Genomic DNA, 15,948 nt, shown 5'->3' on the forward strand with positions numbered 1-15,948 from the left:
GTGCTCATCAGTTGTGCCTGTCAGTGCCCACCAGTGCTACCAGTCAGTGCCCACCGGTGCTGCCTGTCAGTGCTCATCAGTTGTGCCTGTCAGTGCCCACCAGTGCTACCAGTCAGTGCCCACCGGTGCTGCCTGTCAGTGCTCATCAGTTGTGCCTGTCAGTGCCCACCAGTGCTACCAGTCAGTGCCCACCGGTGCTGCCTGTCAGTGCTCATCAGTTGTGCCTGTCAGTGCCCACCAGTGCTACCAGTCAGTGCCCACCGGTGCTGCCTGTCAGTGCTCATCAGTTGTGCCTGTCAGTGCCCACCAGTGCTGCCTGTCAGTGCTCATCAGTTGTACCTGTCAGTGCCCACCAGTGCTACCAGTCAGTGCCCACCAGTGCTGCCTGTCAGTGCTCATCAGTTGTGCCTGTCAGTGCCCACCAGTGCTGCCTGTCAGTGCTCATCAGTTTTACCTGTCAGTGCCCACCAGTGCTACCAGTCAGTGCCCACCAGTGCTGCCTGTCAGTGCTCATCAGTTGTACCTGTCAGTGCCCACCAGTGCTACCAGTCAGTGCCCACCAGTGCTGCCTGTCAGTGCTCATCAGTTGTGCTTGTCAGTGCCCACCAGTGCTACCAATCAATGTCCACCAGTGCTGACTGTCAGTGCTCATCAGTTGTGCCTATCAGTGCCCACCAGTGCTGCCTGTCAGTGCTCATCAGTTTTACCTGTCAGTGCCCACCAGTGCTACCAGTCAGTGCCCACCGGTGCTGCCTGTCAGTGCTCATCAGTTGTACCTGTCAGTGCCCACCAGTGCTACCAGTCAGTGCCCACCAGTGCTGCCTGTCAGTGCTCATCAGTTGTGCTTGTCAGTGCCCACCAGTGCTACCAATCAATGTCCACCAGTGCTGACTGTCAGTGCTCATCAGTTGTGCCTGTCAGTGCCCACCAGTGCTGCCTGTCAGTGCCCACCAGTGCTGCCTGTCAGTGCTCATCAGTTGTGCCTGTTAGTGATCATCAGTGCTGCAAATCAGTGCCCACCAGTGATGCCTGTCAATGCCCATTAGTGCTGCCAGTCGGTTTCCTCCAGTGATGTCTGTCAGTACACATTAGTGCTGCCAATCAGTGCCCATCAGTGAAGCCTGTCAGTGGCACCTATCAGTGTCATCATTGCCTCCTCAGTGCAGCCTATCAGTGCCCATCAATGCTGCCTCATCAGCGCACATCAGTGAAGGAGAAAAATTACTTTTTTCCAAACTTTATAAAAGATAAACTTTATTTATTTTTTTTCACAATTTTTGGTCTTTTTTTTTTTTTGTTCCTTTAGCAAAAAAAAAATAAAACCCCCACCAAAAGAAAGCTCTGTCTCAAAAATGATAAAAATGTAATTTGGGTATAGTGTGGCATGACCGCGCAATTGTCATTCAAGGTGCAACATTGCCGAAAGCTGAATATTGCCCTGGACTGGAAGGGGGTAAAGGTGCCCAGTAAGCAAGTGGTTCATGGCACCCCACATGTGGGTAGCAGTCCCCTGTCTTATGTAAATACACGTTGCAAAGCGTACTTGCAGTCCATGATCTTGTTTGGCGCATGTTTGGGGCGGAGAGAGGGGCTCATCGGAATGTATGGTGCTCCAGTAAATGCAATGCGGGAGCGCCACTCAGATGTGATCGGGGTCTTATGCAGGATCTTTCTTTCAGACCAAGTCGAGTCTGCCCATTTTTTTGTTGAATGAGCAGCTTAAAGTGAAGATTGTACAATCAGATTGGATGGTGTATGTCCTGCCTGGGTGGATGCATTAGTGAGATCTGGTCTATGTAAAGTTGTATGGAGAAGGGAAGAAGCAGTTGTAAAACTAGAATAAATCGTCGATGGTGTGCACTAAGTAGGCAGGTATGTGTCCGCCCCTCCTCCACCCTCCGTGTCCCCGGAGATTGTTGCTTTGATCTTTGTCCTTCCCCCGGTGTCACTCCCATCCCCCCCCCTCCCCGCACACATCACATTACAGGACACTTCGCCTGTAACAATCCGGAGAGAAGTTGTTGATCTCCGCTCCGCCCTCTCTTCCCGGCCGGCCCCGCCCCCTGGCTTGGGACTGGATACAGAGGGGGGACACAACGATGGGGTGGGCGTGGTCAGAGCGATCGGGTGGGCGGGGACAGCCCCTTTTGGAGAAAAAAAAAAAAAAAAAAAAGAAGGAGAAGAAGAAGGGAAGAGAGTCACGTGTGTGAGATGAAAGGGATGCCGCCTGGCAGAGCGCAGGGAGAGGAGCGAGCCATGGAAGTGACAATGATCGGGCTGTGAGAGGAGAGCGGGCCGGGCGGGGGAGGGGAGCCGTACGTGTCCTGAGATGACGAGCTCCCAGCGGAGGAGATGAACGAGCCGAGGATCCCGGGGAGCCTGGCCCTGGGCTGGCTGGGGCTTCTTCTGGCTCTGGCCCCCGGGGGCTCCCTGGCTAAGGAGACCGCCTTTGTGGAAGTGGTTCTGTTCGAGTCCAGTCCCAATGGAGATTATAAGACCCACACTACGGAGCTACAGGGGAGGTTCTCCCGGGCCGGGGCCACCATCAGTGCCGAGGGGGAGATAGTGCAGGTAAGAGCTGGAGACAGACAAGTGTGTGCTATGCTGTCATGGCCTGCAGGGGGCGCACTACTGTACAGGACAGCATGGCTCCCGGTCTCTCCATTCATCTCACACATTGTTTACACCTCACATTAACCCTTCACCACCCACCACAGGGACCCCTCAACACTTCACCCACCATAGGGACCCCCCAACACTTCACCACCCACCATAGGGACTTCACCACCTACCATAGGGACCCCCCAACCCTTCACCACCCACCACAGGGACCCCCAACCCTTCACCACCCACCACAGGGACCCCCCAACCCTTCACCACCCACCGCCGGGACCCCCCAACCCTTCACCACCCACCGCCGGGACCCCCCAACCCTTCACCACCCACCGCAGGGACCCCCCAACCCTTCACCACCCACCGCAGGGACCCCCCAACCCTTCACCACCCACCGCAGGGACCCCCCAACCCTTCACCACCCACCGCAGGGACCCCCCAACCCTTCACCACCCACCGCAGGGACCCCCCAACCCTTCACCACCCACCGCAGGGACCCCCCAACCCTTCACCACCCACCGCAGGGACCCCCCAACCCTTCACCACCCACCGCAGGGACCCCCCAACCCTTCACCACCCACCGCAGGGACCCCCAACACTTCACCCACCATACGGACCCCCAAATCTTCACCACCCACCACAGGGACCCCCCAACACTTCACCCACCATAGGGACCCCCCCAACCCTTCACCCACCACACGGACCCCCAACCCTTCACCACCCACCACAGGGACCCCCAACATTTCACCACCCACCACAGGGACCCCCAACATTTCACCACCCACCACAGGGACCCCCAACATTTCACCGCCCCACCGCAGGGGACCCCCAACCCTTCACCGTTCACCACAGGGACCCCCAACCCCAGCACAGGGGACCCCAACACTTCACCACCCACCTCAGGGACCCCCAACTACCTCAATTCATCTCACACATTGTTTACACCTCACATTAACCCTTCACCGCCCACCACAGGGGCCCCCAACACTTTACTGCCCACCACACTTCTGAAATAATAAAGGGTCCCCCCCCCCCGCTGTCTAGAGGGAATTGAGGGGTACTTTTTTTATGTGATGCATGCACTGCGATAAATGGCATTCCCCACTCCGTTTTATGATTACAGCGCAAAAGATAAAATGTGTTATGCATTGCAGATTAACCTTCCTCTGTAATCATTTTACTTTTTTTAAAAGTGTATCAAAACTCAAAAATATTGCAGCACATCGCTCCTTGGATGTGAAGCTAAGGTCACCCTACACTGTACTATCGCCTTTCAGATTTGCCACCAACTATGTAGTGGAAGGGTAAATCTGATTTGTAGGGGGAGTTTAGGCGTGTCCTAGGAAGCTGTCACTGTACTGAGCCAATCACCTGCAGCCAGGGCATTCCCAGCCCCAAAGCTGCATGTGTCTAAAGGGCGGGTAAGGCCTCGGCTGCAGGTGATTGGTCCAGCACAATGACAGCTTCCTGACATGGGTTCAGACTAAGGATGAGCTCAGGCGTGTTCGCAACCCACACGTGTAAAGCCTGCCAGGAAGTCGGCACTGCACAGCGCTAATCACAGGCAGTGAGACATTTCTCGATCTCTGCAGCCGCTGATTGGGAAAATGTCTCACTACTTGCGATTAGCGCTGTGCAGTGCCGAATTCCTGGCGGGCTCTACATGTGTGGGTTGCGAACACGCCTGAGCTCATCCTTAGTTCAGACTAGGATCCAAACACCCCACTACTGATTGAATGTCCTCCTATGACATCGTTTTGGTAAGGCTGGGTTCATTCTAGTGCAATGGCAAATATCGCATGTGATTTGCACCACACTGCTGTGCACGTCACATGTCTGTGCGATTCAAATTCAGCCATACAGGTTGCATGGCTGAAATCGCATCGTATTCGCACTAAAATAGTGCAGGACCCTTTTTTTGTTTTTTGTTTTGGTACGCTCTGGAATCGTATTGCATAGGTGTTCTCACACCCATGCGATCCGATTTCACAGTTCGCACTGCGCTCTGCGAACCAATTTGGGGGTGTCACTAACTTTACAGTGACACCCGCAGCAGTTCGCAGAGGGCAGTTTGAACTGCCTGCGGGTGAGATGCAGGAACCCAAACAGGAATTGTGCTGGTACATCCCGTCAGTGTGAACTGGGATATAAGGAGTTTTTAGAGTGTATTGCCAGCTTTAGCTTTTTTTTTTTTTTTTTCTTCAAAAAAAAAAAAAAAAAAAAAAGGTAAGCAATGCCTTACAACACAAAGCAGCGCTCCCCATTACCAGCACACAGGGCCACCGTTTCACCGCTCAGGCATGTGTGAATAGACCCTCAAGCAGGCCCTAGACGAGTCAAAAAGCGAAAGTTCGGTCAATCAAAAAATCAAAATGACGCATACGATTGTGCCATCATTTTTCATTTGTCGAAACAAAATCCAGTATGTTGGATCATACACTTTCGATTGCTACATGAAAGTCACATGTCGCACACTAATAATGCAAAAAACTAAAGACCAAAAATTTTTCATTTTGGTTTTTGACTTGTCTATGGCCTGCCTCAGGGTTTTTCCTCTTTTTTTTTTTTTTTCACCCAGTAATCCTGCCAGTAACACGCTTCCTGTCCTGGAGCGACAACACTTACTTATTGCACCTATGGAGGAGAATTGTTGTCACCCTAAGCTGCTCTCCTGGTTTGGGCTACAAAGACCCCACCCCTCCTCATTTCCATAACAGGTTGGAGTGGGTTTGTAATACACAGAAGATTGGTGGGAAAGCTTGAAAAATTGCACCATCAGTATAAGATTCTGAATTTTTATCAAAAATGTTTTTCTGAAAATGTTCTTAGATCAAAGAGTGGAAATGAGTGCAGCCATCACACCTAAGAAATGGTAATCTAGCATTTTTAGGCTCCATTCACACTTATACGACTCCAAAGTTGTGCCGACTTTGGGGTGCAACTTTGAATGGGTGCAACTTGGATACGACTTTGGCTTTAACCAAAGATAATGGACAACTGTTGCACACAAGTTGCATTGTATAACATTCAGGTAGGACTTTCATGCAACTTCTGAGAGTTAACATTGAAGTCTATGGCCCTCGAGTGGTGCATGCATGAAAGTCGGATCAAAGTTGTAGCAACTTCAAAGAATTTAATACACCACTTTACGTCACACATGTGAATGAAACAAATAGCATTTAAAATGTCCAATACATCTTATGTCCTTAAAATGCCATAGCAGCATCTATGCCAGTCCATCCATATGTGACAAGCATTTATATGGTTCTGCATATAAGAAAATAGTGAAATTACTTCTTAAGGCAGGTGAAGGTCTCAATATAGTGATCCTAGCCATTATCACTCGTGCACCACATGAGTAACACTCTCCTTAGGGTATACACTCGCCAAACATCACGTGAGTAACACTCTCCTTAGGGTATACACTCGCCAAACATCAGGTGAGTAACACTCTCCTTAGGGTATACACTCACCAAATTTTAATATTCCATATGCCTTAAGGTAATCCTTTGCTGTCACTTTAAAGGCAAGTCATCCACAAATTTTGTCAGGGTGAAAGTATAAATGGCTCCAGTACAACAGGATCATATAAGAAAGTAAAAATGCCACATAGCGTTATCCTGCTTTTCAAATTTTATTTAGGCCAAATGTCCCCCATACAAAATATACGTACTTGCTTGTAAAAACAATAGAGCAATTAATATAACGTAGCGTAGTCACCAGTCGGCTGTGTAGGAAGCCGCTTTTGTAATTCGAACAACCGCGCTGTTTCTTGCTAGAGATTCCCAGCTGACCGTGACGCGCAAACGTCACTTCCGACTTCAACTGAGGGCGTCATAACATATATGAATGGTTATCATTGAGAACCTGGGGAAAAGACTTGTCATGCAACTTTGATGTCCAAAGTTGCATGACTAGTTGCACAAGTGTGAATGGAGCCTTATTGTTGGGTTTTGATGTATTTTGGTTTGTACACCTATGTTTATCCTGTATAAGGAAATGCCAATTGAATAGGTTTTGTCTAGACTAGATTTTTGGAGGGGTTGCTCTGCTCTCACATGGTATGGGAACTTCAATTTCAAATCCGTTCCTCAACATTGGGGCCAAGATGTGGGCTTTTAGCATTGAGGAGCTGAGATCATTCTCCCCGAGCCATGATCTGTTCTGCTGGGCTAGCCTAGAAGCCCGGGATGAGGAAAGCTGGGCTAGCCTAGAAGCCCGGGATGAGGAAAGCTGGGCTAGCCTAGAAGCCCGGGATGAGGAAAGCTGGGCTAGCCTAGAAGCCCGGGATGAGGAAAGCTGGGCTAGCCTAGAAGCCCGGGATGAGGAAAGCTGGGCTAGCCTAGAAGCCCGGGATGAGGAAAGCTGGGCTAGCCTAGAAGCCCGGGATGAGGAAAGCTGGGCTAGCTGGGCTAGCTGGCCTAGAGCCTGGGATAATCTTTCACAGAGAGGAGTTGGGTTGCTGGTATGCCTCGAAGATTGGCCATAATTAACCCCTTCCTTCTTGCAGGAAGCGGCAGAGTTGGGGATGTTTTCAAGGTCAGCAGTGTAACCCTATCTGAAAGCCAGCACACAACTGCTTTCTGATATATTTTTTTTTTTTATGGTGACTTGGGTGATTGGCTGCTGTAATATAAAGGCCTTGATTTTTCCTCTGTGTGCTAGGCATTTTTGTGCCACGTGCTGTGCAGTGTTCAGTAGCCCTGCATGTAAAAATGCTTTGATGTTGCGGGAGTCTTCCATAATTAGAGTGCAAGCTCTGCAGGTCACCAGCGCTTGCTCTAGGGGTATGTAACCACCGTTCAAGCACGATGTGTTGCATGTCCACCCGAAGCTAGACTTGACATCCTGTTCCTAATCATTTGCATGAATTTAGATGTTTGTTTTATAAAGTCGAAGGGATGTTTGACTTTAATATTAGGCTTCTCAAGGCTTTATGTGAGTAACTGCTCCATAGTTTAATGAAAGAATGATATTAAAAACAGCTTTCTCTATGGTCATATTTGGTGTGCATTAACTCATATTATTAATTAGAAGTCATTTATTGTTTTGTAATGCAGTTATTGTTCTGTACCATCATATTACATATATGGTGATTTTCAGACCCTGTTCACACCTGCATGATATGAAGCTTCACCAAAAGCACTTCCATGCCCAAAAGTTAGATTTCCAATATATTCAATGGTGTCTGTTCACACAGCACTGCTTGAAAACATACATAGGTAAACTTTTCTTTTGGGACAGACTTGCATGTTTTGGCCCAAAAAAACGCGGATAAGATTTGTTTGCACATTTTCTTGCCTAATATCTAGCTTGTCATTGGAAAAAAATACGGTAATTTAAATGGTGCTCAAGCTTGCAGTATGAGCAAAAAACGCCTAAGAAAAAAATACGCTGAAAGTATGATCCTGTGTGAATGAGCTTCAGTGTTTTGGTATATGACCTACATATTTACTTTACCAACTTAGGAATTTTAGGGTATGTAGACGGGGTGGAAACCTGAGGACCTAACCCTAAAGCATTGGTTGGCCTGTGAAGTAAGACCTAATGGTTTTCAATGTATGTATTGGGTCCCATTCACACTTCAAACAGTGGAGGAGAAATATATATATCGATATCTATCTATATATATATATATATATATATATATATATATATATATATATATATATATATTCTCTATCCTGTATTTAAAATAATTATTTTCTATGAATTATTCTCTATGTATGAAGATGGTTCACATCTCCACTACAAATTGTGTGAAGCCAAATGCCTTAAACTCAGTTATTGAACTTCTTTTTTTTTTTTTTTTGTAGCTCGAATCAGACAGATTGGTGTGTTTTTTGAAGTTTCTTGTTCCATAGAAATGCATGGGAACACTTGATTCATGCATTTTTGAGTGTTTTAGCGTATTTCGTCTGCTCAAATGCAATAATTTTTGTAATTAAAAAAAAACCCTAACTAAGGCCTCTTTCACACATGAGGACTGTTCATGTTATCAGTTCAGTCAAGAAAGAAAATGGATGAAGTTTACATAATTTGCTCATCAGTTTTTACATCGTGTGTTTGTTTTTTTTTGTTTTTTTCATCCATTACCAATGTAAAAACCGTTTGTCAGTTTTTATGTCCGTTTTTTCGTCTGTTCCATTTTTTATAACGTAACAAAAATAGGGCTTTGATCCATTTAAAAAAACTGATGTTGACAGAAGCGGATGTAAACTAATGGGTTATCATCTGTTTACATCCATTTTTCCATAGAGATGCTTTGATGTCCATTTTATATCTGTCAACGGACAAACAGTCTGCATGTGTGAAAGGGGCCTAACCCTAATCTTAACCCTTAACCCTAATATTAACTCCTAATAATCCCTAACCCTAATTATGAACTTCTAATCCTAACCTAACAACATAAATAACATAACACCTTACAAAAAAATTGAATAAATAATAATTAAGTGGATGAAAACCTGAAAAACATAGCAACAAATGATGAAACGGGTGATATTTTTCTCTGGCTATAATAAAAAATACAAACACCTAAAAAAAAAAAATACTCTCAAAAACGTGACGCTCAGGTGTAAATGCAGCTTTAGTCTGATCGTTGATGAGCTATTGACAAGTCAGGAGCAAACAAATAATATAAATGAAAGTTTATACAATGCTCATGTAACAGGGCAGTGACTTTTCAGTACAGCAGCTATTGGTACCCACAACTTGTCTTTTTCAAAATATGAATACAGTATATTAAGATTTTGGTTTATTGGGTAGCAAGACTTTGTACAAAGACATGGCACCGCTTCATTATAAGTTCCTAAAAATGTACGCGTTGGTAAAAGAAACAAATCTGTAAAGGAACTCCGGTTACATTCCTCTGCCCAGTGTAACATAAACATTTGTGCATCAAGGCGAAGAACATTTGCCACCTTCACTCAGAACTGGGACAAGGTATATTATTTATATAGGAAGATCTTTGCATTGAAAGCAGGTCTTTAACATAGAAATGGCTATTGCCTTCAAGGAGACAGATCTACTTGCCCACAGGCTATTCATTCGACATGTCATTCATTCAGATTGACTGGCTGTTGGCATTCTAAGACTGAACGTTTGTAATCCACGATCTAAAAAAATAAACATCAAATATGGTATGGATTGTAATTGATACTCCTTAAATGCTTGACACTTTGATTGTTATTATGGGTTTAAAACTTGTAAGTGCAGAAATCTCGTGTTGTGATCCAGATGCTCTGTTCCATATCAATTAACTAATGAACTATTATTAGATGACATCCTTCTGGTTTATGTGCTGCATCAAAATGTAATGTGATTTTGTATGAAGCGCTCTTGGTACTCTAGGTTTTTTATATTGTGTCTTTTAAATGTCGCAGAATAAGAAGCAATTTTTCCGATTTATGTACAGCTGATATAAATGCTTGATTTTTGGAGTGTGAGATGACAGTAGTGTAAAGACGTGATCTGATTGCTCCCTGGGTCTCCTGGAAGCGTGAGGAGCTATTATTGTGTGTACACAGTGGTGGAGTCTGCTTTGTGTTAAGATTATTCTTCTTCCTAACCTATCCCTATGTACCCTTCCTCATGCTAAGCTAGGAACTAAAATATAGCTCTTGGGTTTGGTCCTAGTAATTGATTGTTGCCCAGATCTGCCCTATAAGGGAAAGAAATGGGAAATAAAGTAAAAGGTACAATTTTCGCATATGTGGCTGAAGATAATTTGTAGTGATGGTTTTGTTTTGGTTTGTATGCTTGTTATTGACCCTTTTCACCCATGTTATTGCAATGGTTAGGAAATATGTAGGCTGCCATTACTGAAAAATGCCTTGTAAAATGCTAGTTGCTTGGCTAATCACTTTATTAAGTGCCGGTAGGCATGAAACTCTTCTGAATTCCATTTGCTTGCTACCTCCATATTGCCATTCTTCATCTACTTAAGCGGACCTTCAGTAATTTTTTTTCAACTTTCCATCTATTAAATCTTCTGCCCTTGTTGTTTTAACTTTGGATAGTAAAACGTTTTTTTTTCTGCCAGTAAATACCTTATACAGCCCACTTCCTCCGACTGAAGTAAAGTGGGGAGTATCTTGCTGCTTGCTTTCCCCCTTCCTCTCCCTCCTATTTTTACAAAAAGCATTATGTTCTTTTCAGAGAATACAAGGCCTTATATCCATGTATAGTCTGCACTCAATACTTGGTTGGGGCTCCTTTTTGCATGAATTACTACATCAATGTGGTATGGCATGGAGGCGATCAGCCTGTGGCAATGCTGAGGTGTTATGGAATCCCAGGTTGCTTTGATAGCGGCCTTTAGCTCATCTGCATTTTTTAGGTTTGGTGTTTCTCATCTTCCTCTTAACAATATCCCACAGATTCTCTATGGGGTTTAGGTCAAGTGAGTTTGCTGGCCAATCGAGCACAGTGATAACATGAACATTTAAACCAGGTATTGGTGCTTTTGACAGTGTGGGCAGATGCCATACCCTGCTGAAAAATGAAATTAGCATTTCCAAAAAGCTGGTCAGCAGAGGGAAGCATGAAGTGCTCTAGAATTTCCTGGTAGAGGGCTGCGCTGACTTTGGACTTGATAAAACACAGGGGACCAACACCAGCAGATGACATGGCTCCCCAAATCATCACTGACTAATGACTGGAAACTTCACACTGGACCTCATGCAACTTGGATTCTGTGCCTTTCCACTCTTCCTCCAGACTCTGGGACCTTGATTTACAAATGAAATGCAAAATTTACTTTCATCGAAAAAGAGCACTTTGGGAAAACTGAGCAACAGTCCAGTCCTTTTTCTCCTTAGCCCAGGTAAGATGCTTCTGACATTGCCCGGTTCAGGAGTGGCTTGACACAAGGAATGTGACAGTTGTAGCCAGAAAGACTATTTAAAGGCTCAGGAAACCTTTTACATGTGTTTTTGAGTTAATTAGCTGATTAGAGTGTGACACCATGAGCCTACAATATTGAGCTTTTTCACAATATTCTAATTTTCTAAGATACTGAATTTTGGGTTTTCACTAGCTGTAAGCCATCATCAAAATGGAAAGAAAGGAATGCGTGAAATATATCACTCTGTGTGTAATGAATCCATATAATATGAGTTTCACTTTTTGAATTGAATTACCAAAATAAGTTAACTTTTTAATGATATGCAAATTTTTTGAGATGCACTTTTATTCCCCAGAAGAAGCTCCTACTTATTTGAGCTTCAAGGAACACTACACTAGTGTCAAGTATTGGAGCTAGTGAAGCGTCAAATTGCTTAGGTGTAAACAGTTGTGTGGGGAGAGATGAGCAGATCCTTATTTTATGCCTTAGTGGCCAGAATCCAGAAATGCTGGTTTATAGTACAGATATAGCATTAGAGAGCCATGGGTTCCATCTTGCATACAGTTTTTTTACTCTTATTAGCCCTCAAGTAGTAGTCCTTTGGGAGCCACAAGATGGGATAACTGTTCAGGATATTGGAGTAGGCTTCAAGATTGAACATGTCTTAAAGGAGAATAGTTTGTTGCCCTGTCTACGTCAGAAAATTGAAGGGAGATCGATATGTTTTTCCAGATACTTCCAGTCATATGTCCACTGGATGATCAGGAGTGGGAATGCTCAGTATAAAAAATGGTTTTTATGTTTCGTTTTTTGAGGTGGGGGTTCAGCGCGGTGTGATACAAGGAATGCCAGATCATTTTGTGCTTGTATTTGTTCTTATTGCCATTCTACCAAAAAGAAAAAAACACCTAAAGCTATTAATAATACAAGAATCTCAGATATTCTGTTTCCCTGAGGATGGAACTTTTCTAAGAAAATGAAATACATTTTATTGTGTCTAAAGTGTTTCTTCAAGTTATGCACCAGCTTTGGTAAAAAAAAAAAAAAAAAAAAAGTCAATTTGCTTCAGTTAGTTAATGGGCAGTTGTGTAGGAATACTGATGAGGACATTAATCTTTAATACTACAAGTTATTGAACTTATAATACCTCCTGAGTCCTCTTTTAGTACACGGTCAATAAAAAAAAAAATGTACTTTGTTTGCTTTTTACTTTTCGCTGCTTTTTTTTTTTTTAAACTTATTTTTTTCCAGTTTGCAGTGTTTCTCTTAGTGATGACTTATCTGTTTGAGCTTGGAGTAGGGGGTGGCTTGGGAGAATTGGGCTGCATTTTGTTGTCAGCTAATTGATGCTCATCATTAGTCATAATTCCATGCAGCTCCTCAATGTCTCAACAATATATACTTATTTTTATTTATTACAGGTATTTATATAGCGCTATCAATTTACGCATCACTTTTAAACATATGTTGTAGATTCACATCAGCCCCTGCCCTCAAGGAGTTTACAATCTAAGGTCCCTATCTCTCATGCATGCTTACATACATATACTGTGTCCAATTAACCTACCAGCATGTCATTGGAGTGTGGGAGGAAACCGGAGTACCTAGAGGAAACCCACGCAGGAACAGGGAGAACATGCAAACTCCAGGCAGGTAGTGCCCTGGTTGGGATTCGAACTGACGACCCTAGTTCTGCTAGGTGGAAAAGCGCTAACCACTGTATTCAAAATCCCAATGAGCATATAAAACAAGGTAAAAAAAAAAAAAAAATTGCTAATACCTACGATAAAATAAAACAAAACACGTGAAGCCGTCCCCTCATACTTCTTCTATGTTATACTTGTGTCAGATTCTTGATACTTGAATCACTTGTACTCCCCCCTGCCTGTCGCCATATGCTCTCTTTTTAATTTGACGTGTAAAGAAAATCCCCTTTTAATGGGTCATATGCCACATGGATCTTCCAGATAGTCACAGATCTCACTTTTCCTCCTGATCTTTATTGGCTCCTCCTGATCAGCTTGTGGATTGGGGTTCACCTTGCTTTGTGCACTGGTCCAAACCATTTGGTGGAGGGGGGATTATGATGTGGGGTTATTTTTTTAGGAGTTGACCCCTTAGTTCCAGTGAAAGGAAATTTTAAGGCATCAGCATACCAAGACATTTTGGACAATCTCATGCTGCAAACTTTGTGGGAACAGTTTGGGGATGGCCCCTTCCTGTTCAAAATGACTGCGTCCAGTGCACAAAGCAAGGTCAATAAAGACATGGATGAGTGAGTTTGGGCTAGAGGAACTTGACTGGCCTGCACAGCGTCCTGACCGCAACCTGATAGAACACCTTTGGGATTAATTAGAGCGGAGACTGCGAGCCAGGCTTCCTTGTCCAACATCAGTGCCTGACCTCACAAATGTGCTTCTGGAAGAATGGACAAACATTCCATAGACACACTCCTAAACCTTGTGGAGAACCTTCCCGGAAGAGTTGAAGCTGTTATAGCTGCAAAGGGTGGGCCAACTGAACATTGAACCCTACAGACTAAGACACCAATAAAGTTCATGTGCATGTAAAGCCAGACGTCCCAATACTTTTGGTAATATAGTGTATGTTTTCTGTTGTCACTGAAATTATTACCTGTGTATTTGCAGTCAAAATGTATTTTTTTGGCAGGGAGGGGTGAGAAACTCCACTGGGTTTTTATTGCGTTGGGGAAAATGTGTATCTCTTCCTGTCTTAGTTACCTCTCTTTCTCTCAATAACTAACAAAAAGCCAAGGTCCTAATTCTTGCTTCTTCAATTGATTAAATGTTTTAAGAGAGAGGTATGTATTTTAGCCCTTCTTTATAGTTGATTCTTCTGTCCCAACAAGACTGTTAAAGGAGAAGTCCACCTTAACACTAAAATTGCTACATCTACAGACATCCACGATGTATGACCATCCCCCCCCCCCTTTTTTTTTTTTTTTTTTTTTTTTTTTTTTTTTCTTTAAAGCCGATCCGGTCCAGCTCTGCAGAGGACACAGCTGTCAACGGCTGTGAAATTAATGGGGAGTGATGTGTCCCCCCCCCCCCCATAGACCTACTATGGGGCTTCTGTTGTCGGCTGTGTCCTCTACACCCACCTACACAGCGAAGCCGCGGCTGACAACTCAGTGTGGGATCGGGTCCAAAAAGGTATGTATAGGGATTTCTTCTTTACCATGTTAGATATGTTAGTGTTAGATTGTGGGTGTCTGTAGATGTAGAGATTTTAGTGTTGGGTTGCACTTATCCGTTAACATAACGGTGTTAACATTTGAGTGTAGGTGTGCTTGGAGAGTAAACTACCTTTAGCCAGTCTCACTGGTGGATAAAAGCATTCAGTAGTTAAAATAATAACAGTGGTGTAAGTTACTAGTCTAATGAGTAAAAAAGATTGATTTTGGGGGGAGGCTTAATTCGACTTAACTTAATACAGTATAAGTATTTGACTCCTAAACCTAGAAAAATGTTTTATTTTCTGGTTACGCCAAACTTGCTCACTGGAGTAATCATTCACACTGGGATAAGTATTAGTTAATGCTTTTCTTAGTTGTAGTTTTGGAGCAGTTAATATGAGCATTGTGATACTTCAAGTAGTCTCTTTCGATACTAAAATCCCTCTTGGAGTTCTGGTAAGCGTCCATTTTGGATGGTTTATGATGTAGTCGTTGGCACACTCGGAGACCAGTCAACCTTCTCGCTACCCTCCACCACCTCTGGCACCTTTTGCCATGTGTATGCGTTCTGTGCTTTGTGCCAACTGTTTGCTCTCTTAACTCTAATCTTGACTGAGCTCTTATTAATACAAAATTAGCAACTTAAACAAGCCATTTAAAACTGTTTTATCCTGCCGAGCCGAGAGATAGTGTCAGGAGTTGGCAAAATGAGGAAGTATTTTATTCTCTGTGGAGCTTTCCGAACACTTATCTAAACTCCCTTTCAAGTCCTTCAGCAATTTCATTTTTTTTTTTTCAAATTGACAGGCGTAATGCACAGAAAATTGACTGAGATTATTATTTAATATATTTACATTTGGAGAGCCAGTTTTTTTTTTTTTTTTCCCCTGCTTTTCAAGATTTGTGAAGGCAGCCAGCTGACTGTGGACGGTGTAATGCTGGTAGTACTGATTCCTGATGAACGTGTTGTTCATTATTCTGTCTTAATTAACATTAGGGTTGTTCAAATTTTTATTGCTTGGCAAGTGTGAAGCAGACTGATCCGGATCAAATCCTGACCTGCTATCTGGTTTCCTCATATTTCGCAATTACAACCAATAGATTGCAGAGTTTTAATGAATTCCAACTAATCCAGTACAGGTTTGGCTGCCATACAAAGTAGTTTGTTTTGCTGTCACTAAATGTAACAATATAACACCTACTCCCATTTTAGAGAAGTGATTTTCCTTGTACGTTTAAAGTGTTACTAAACCCACAACAGTAAAATCAGTCAGAATATGCAGTAAAGCAT

The 15,948-nt window shown here is 43.7% G+C and overlaps 1 protein-coding gene across 1 annotated transcript in view; it reads left to right on the plus strand.

The window, feature by feature from the left end:
• Window positions 1–2,012: 2,012 nt before the first annotated feature.
• The window catches only part of ZNRF3 (zinc and ring finger 3), a 209,258-nt gene continuing 195,322 nt past the window's right edge, over window positions 2,013–15,948 (plus strand). Inside the window, exon 1 of the mRNA XM_073625440.1 lies at window positions 2,013–2,571. Coding sequence (XP_073481541.1) covers window positions 2,353–2,571 — 219 coding nt within the window. The 5' untranslated portion in view covers window positions 2,013–2,352. The remainder of the gene's footprint in view (window positions 2,572–15,948) is intronic.

Source organism: Aquarana catesbeiana, linkage group LG01 (assembly GCF_042186555.1).
Source record: "Aquarana catesbeiana isolate 2022-GZ linkage group LG01, ASM4218655v1, whole genome shotgun sequence".
Taxonomy (NCBI): Eukaryota; Metazoa; Chordata; class Amphibia; order Anura; family Ranidae; genus Aquarana; species Aquarana catesbeiana.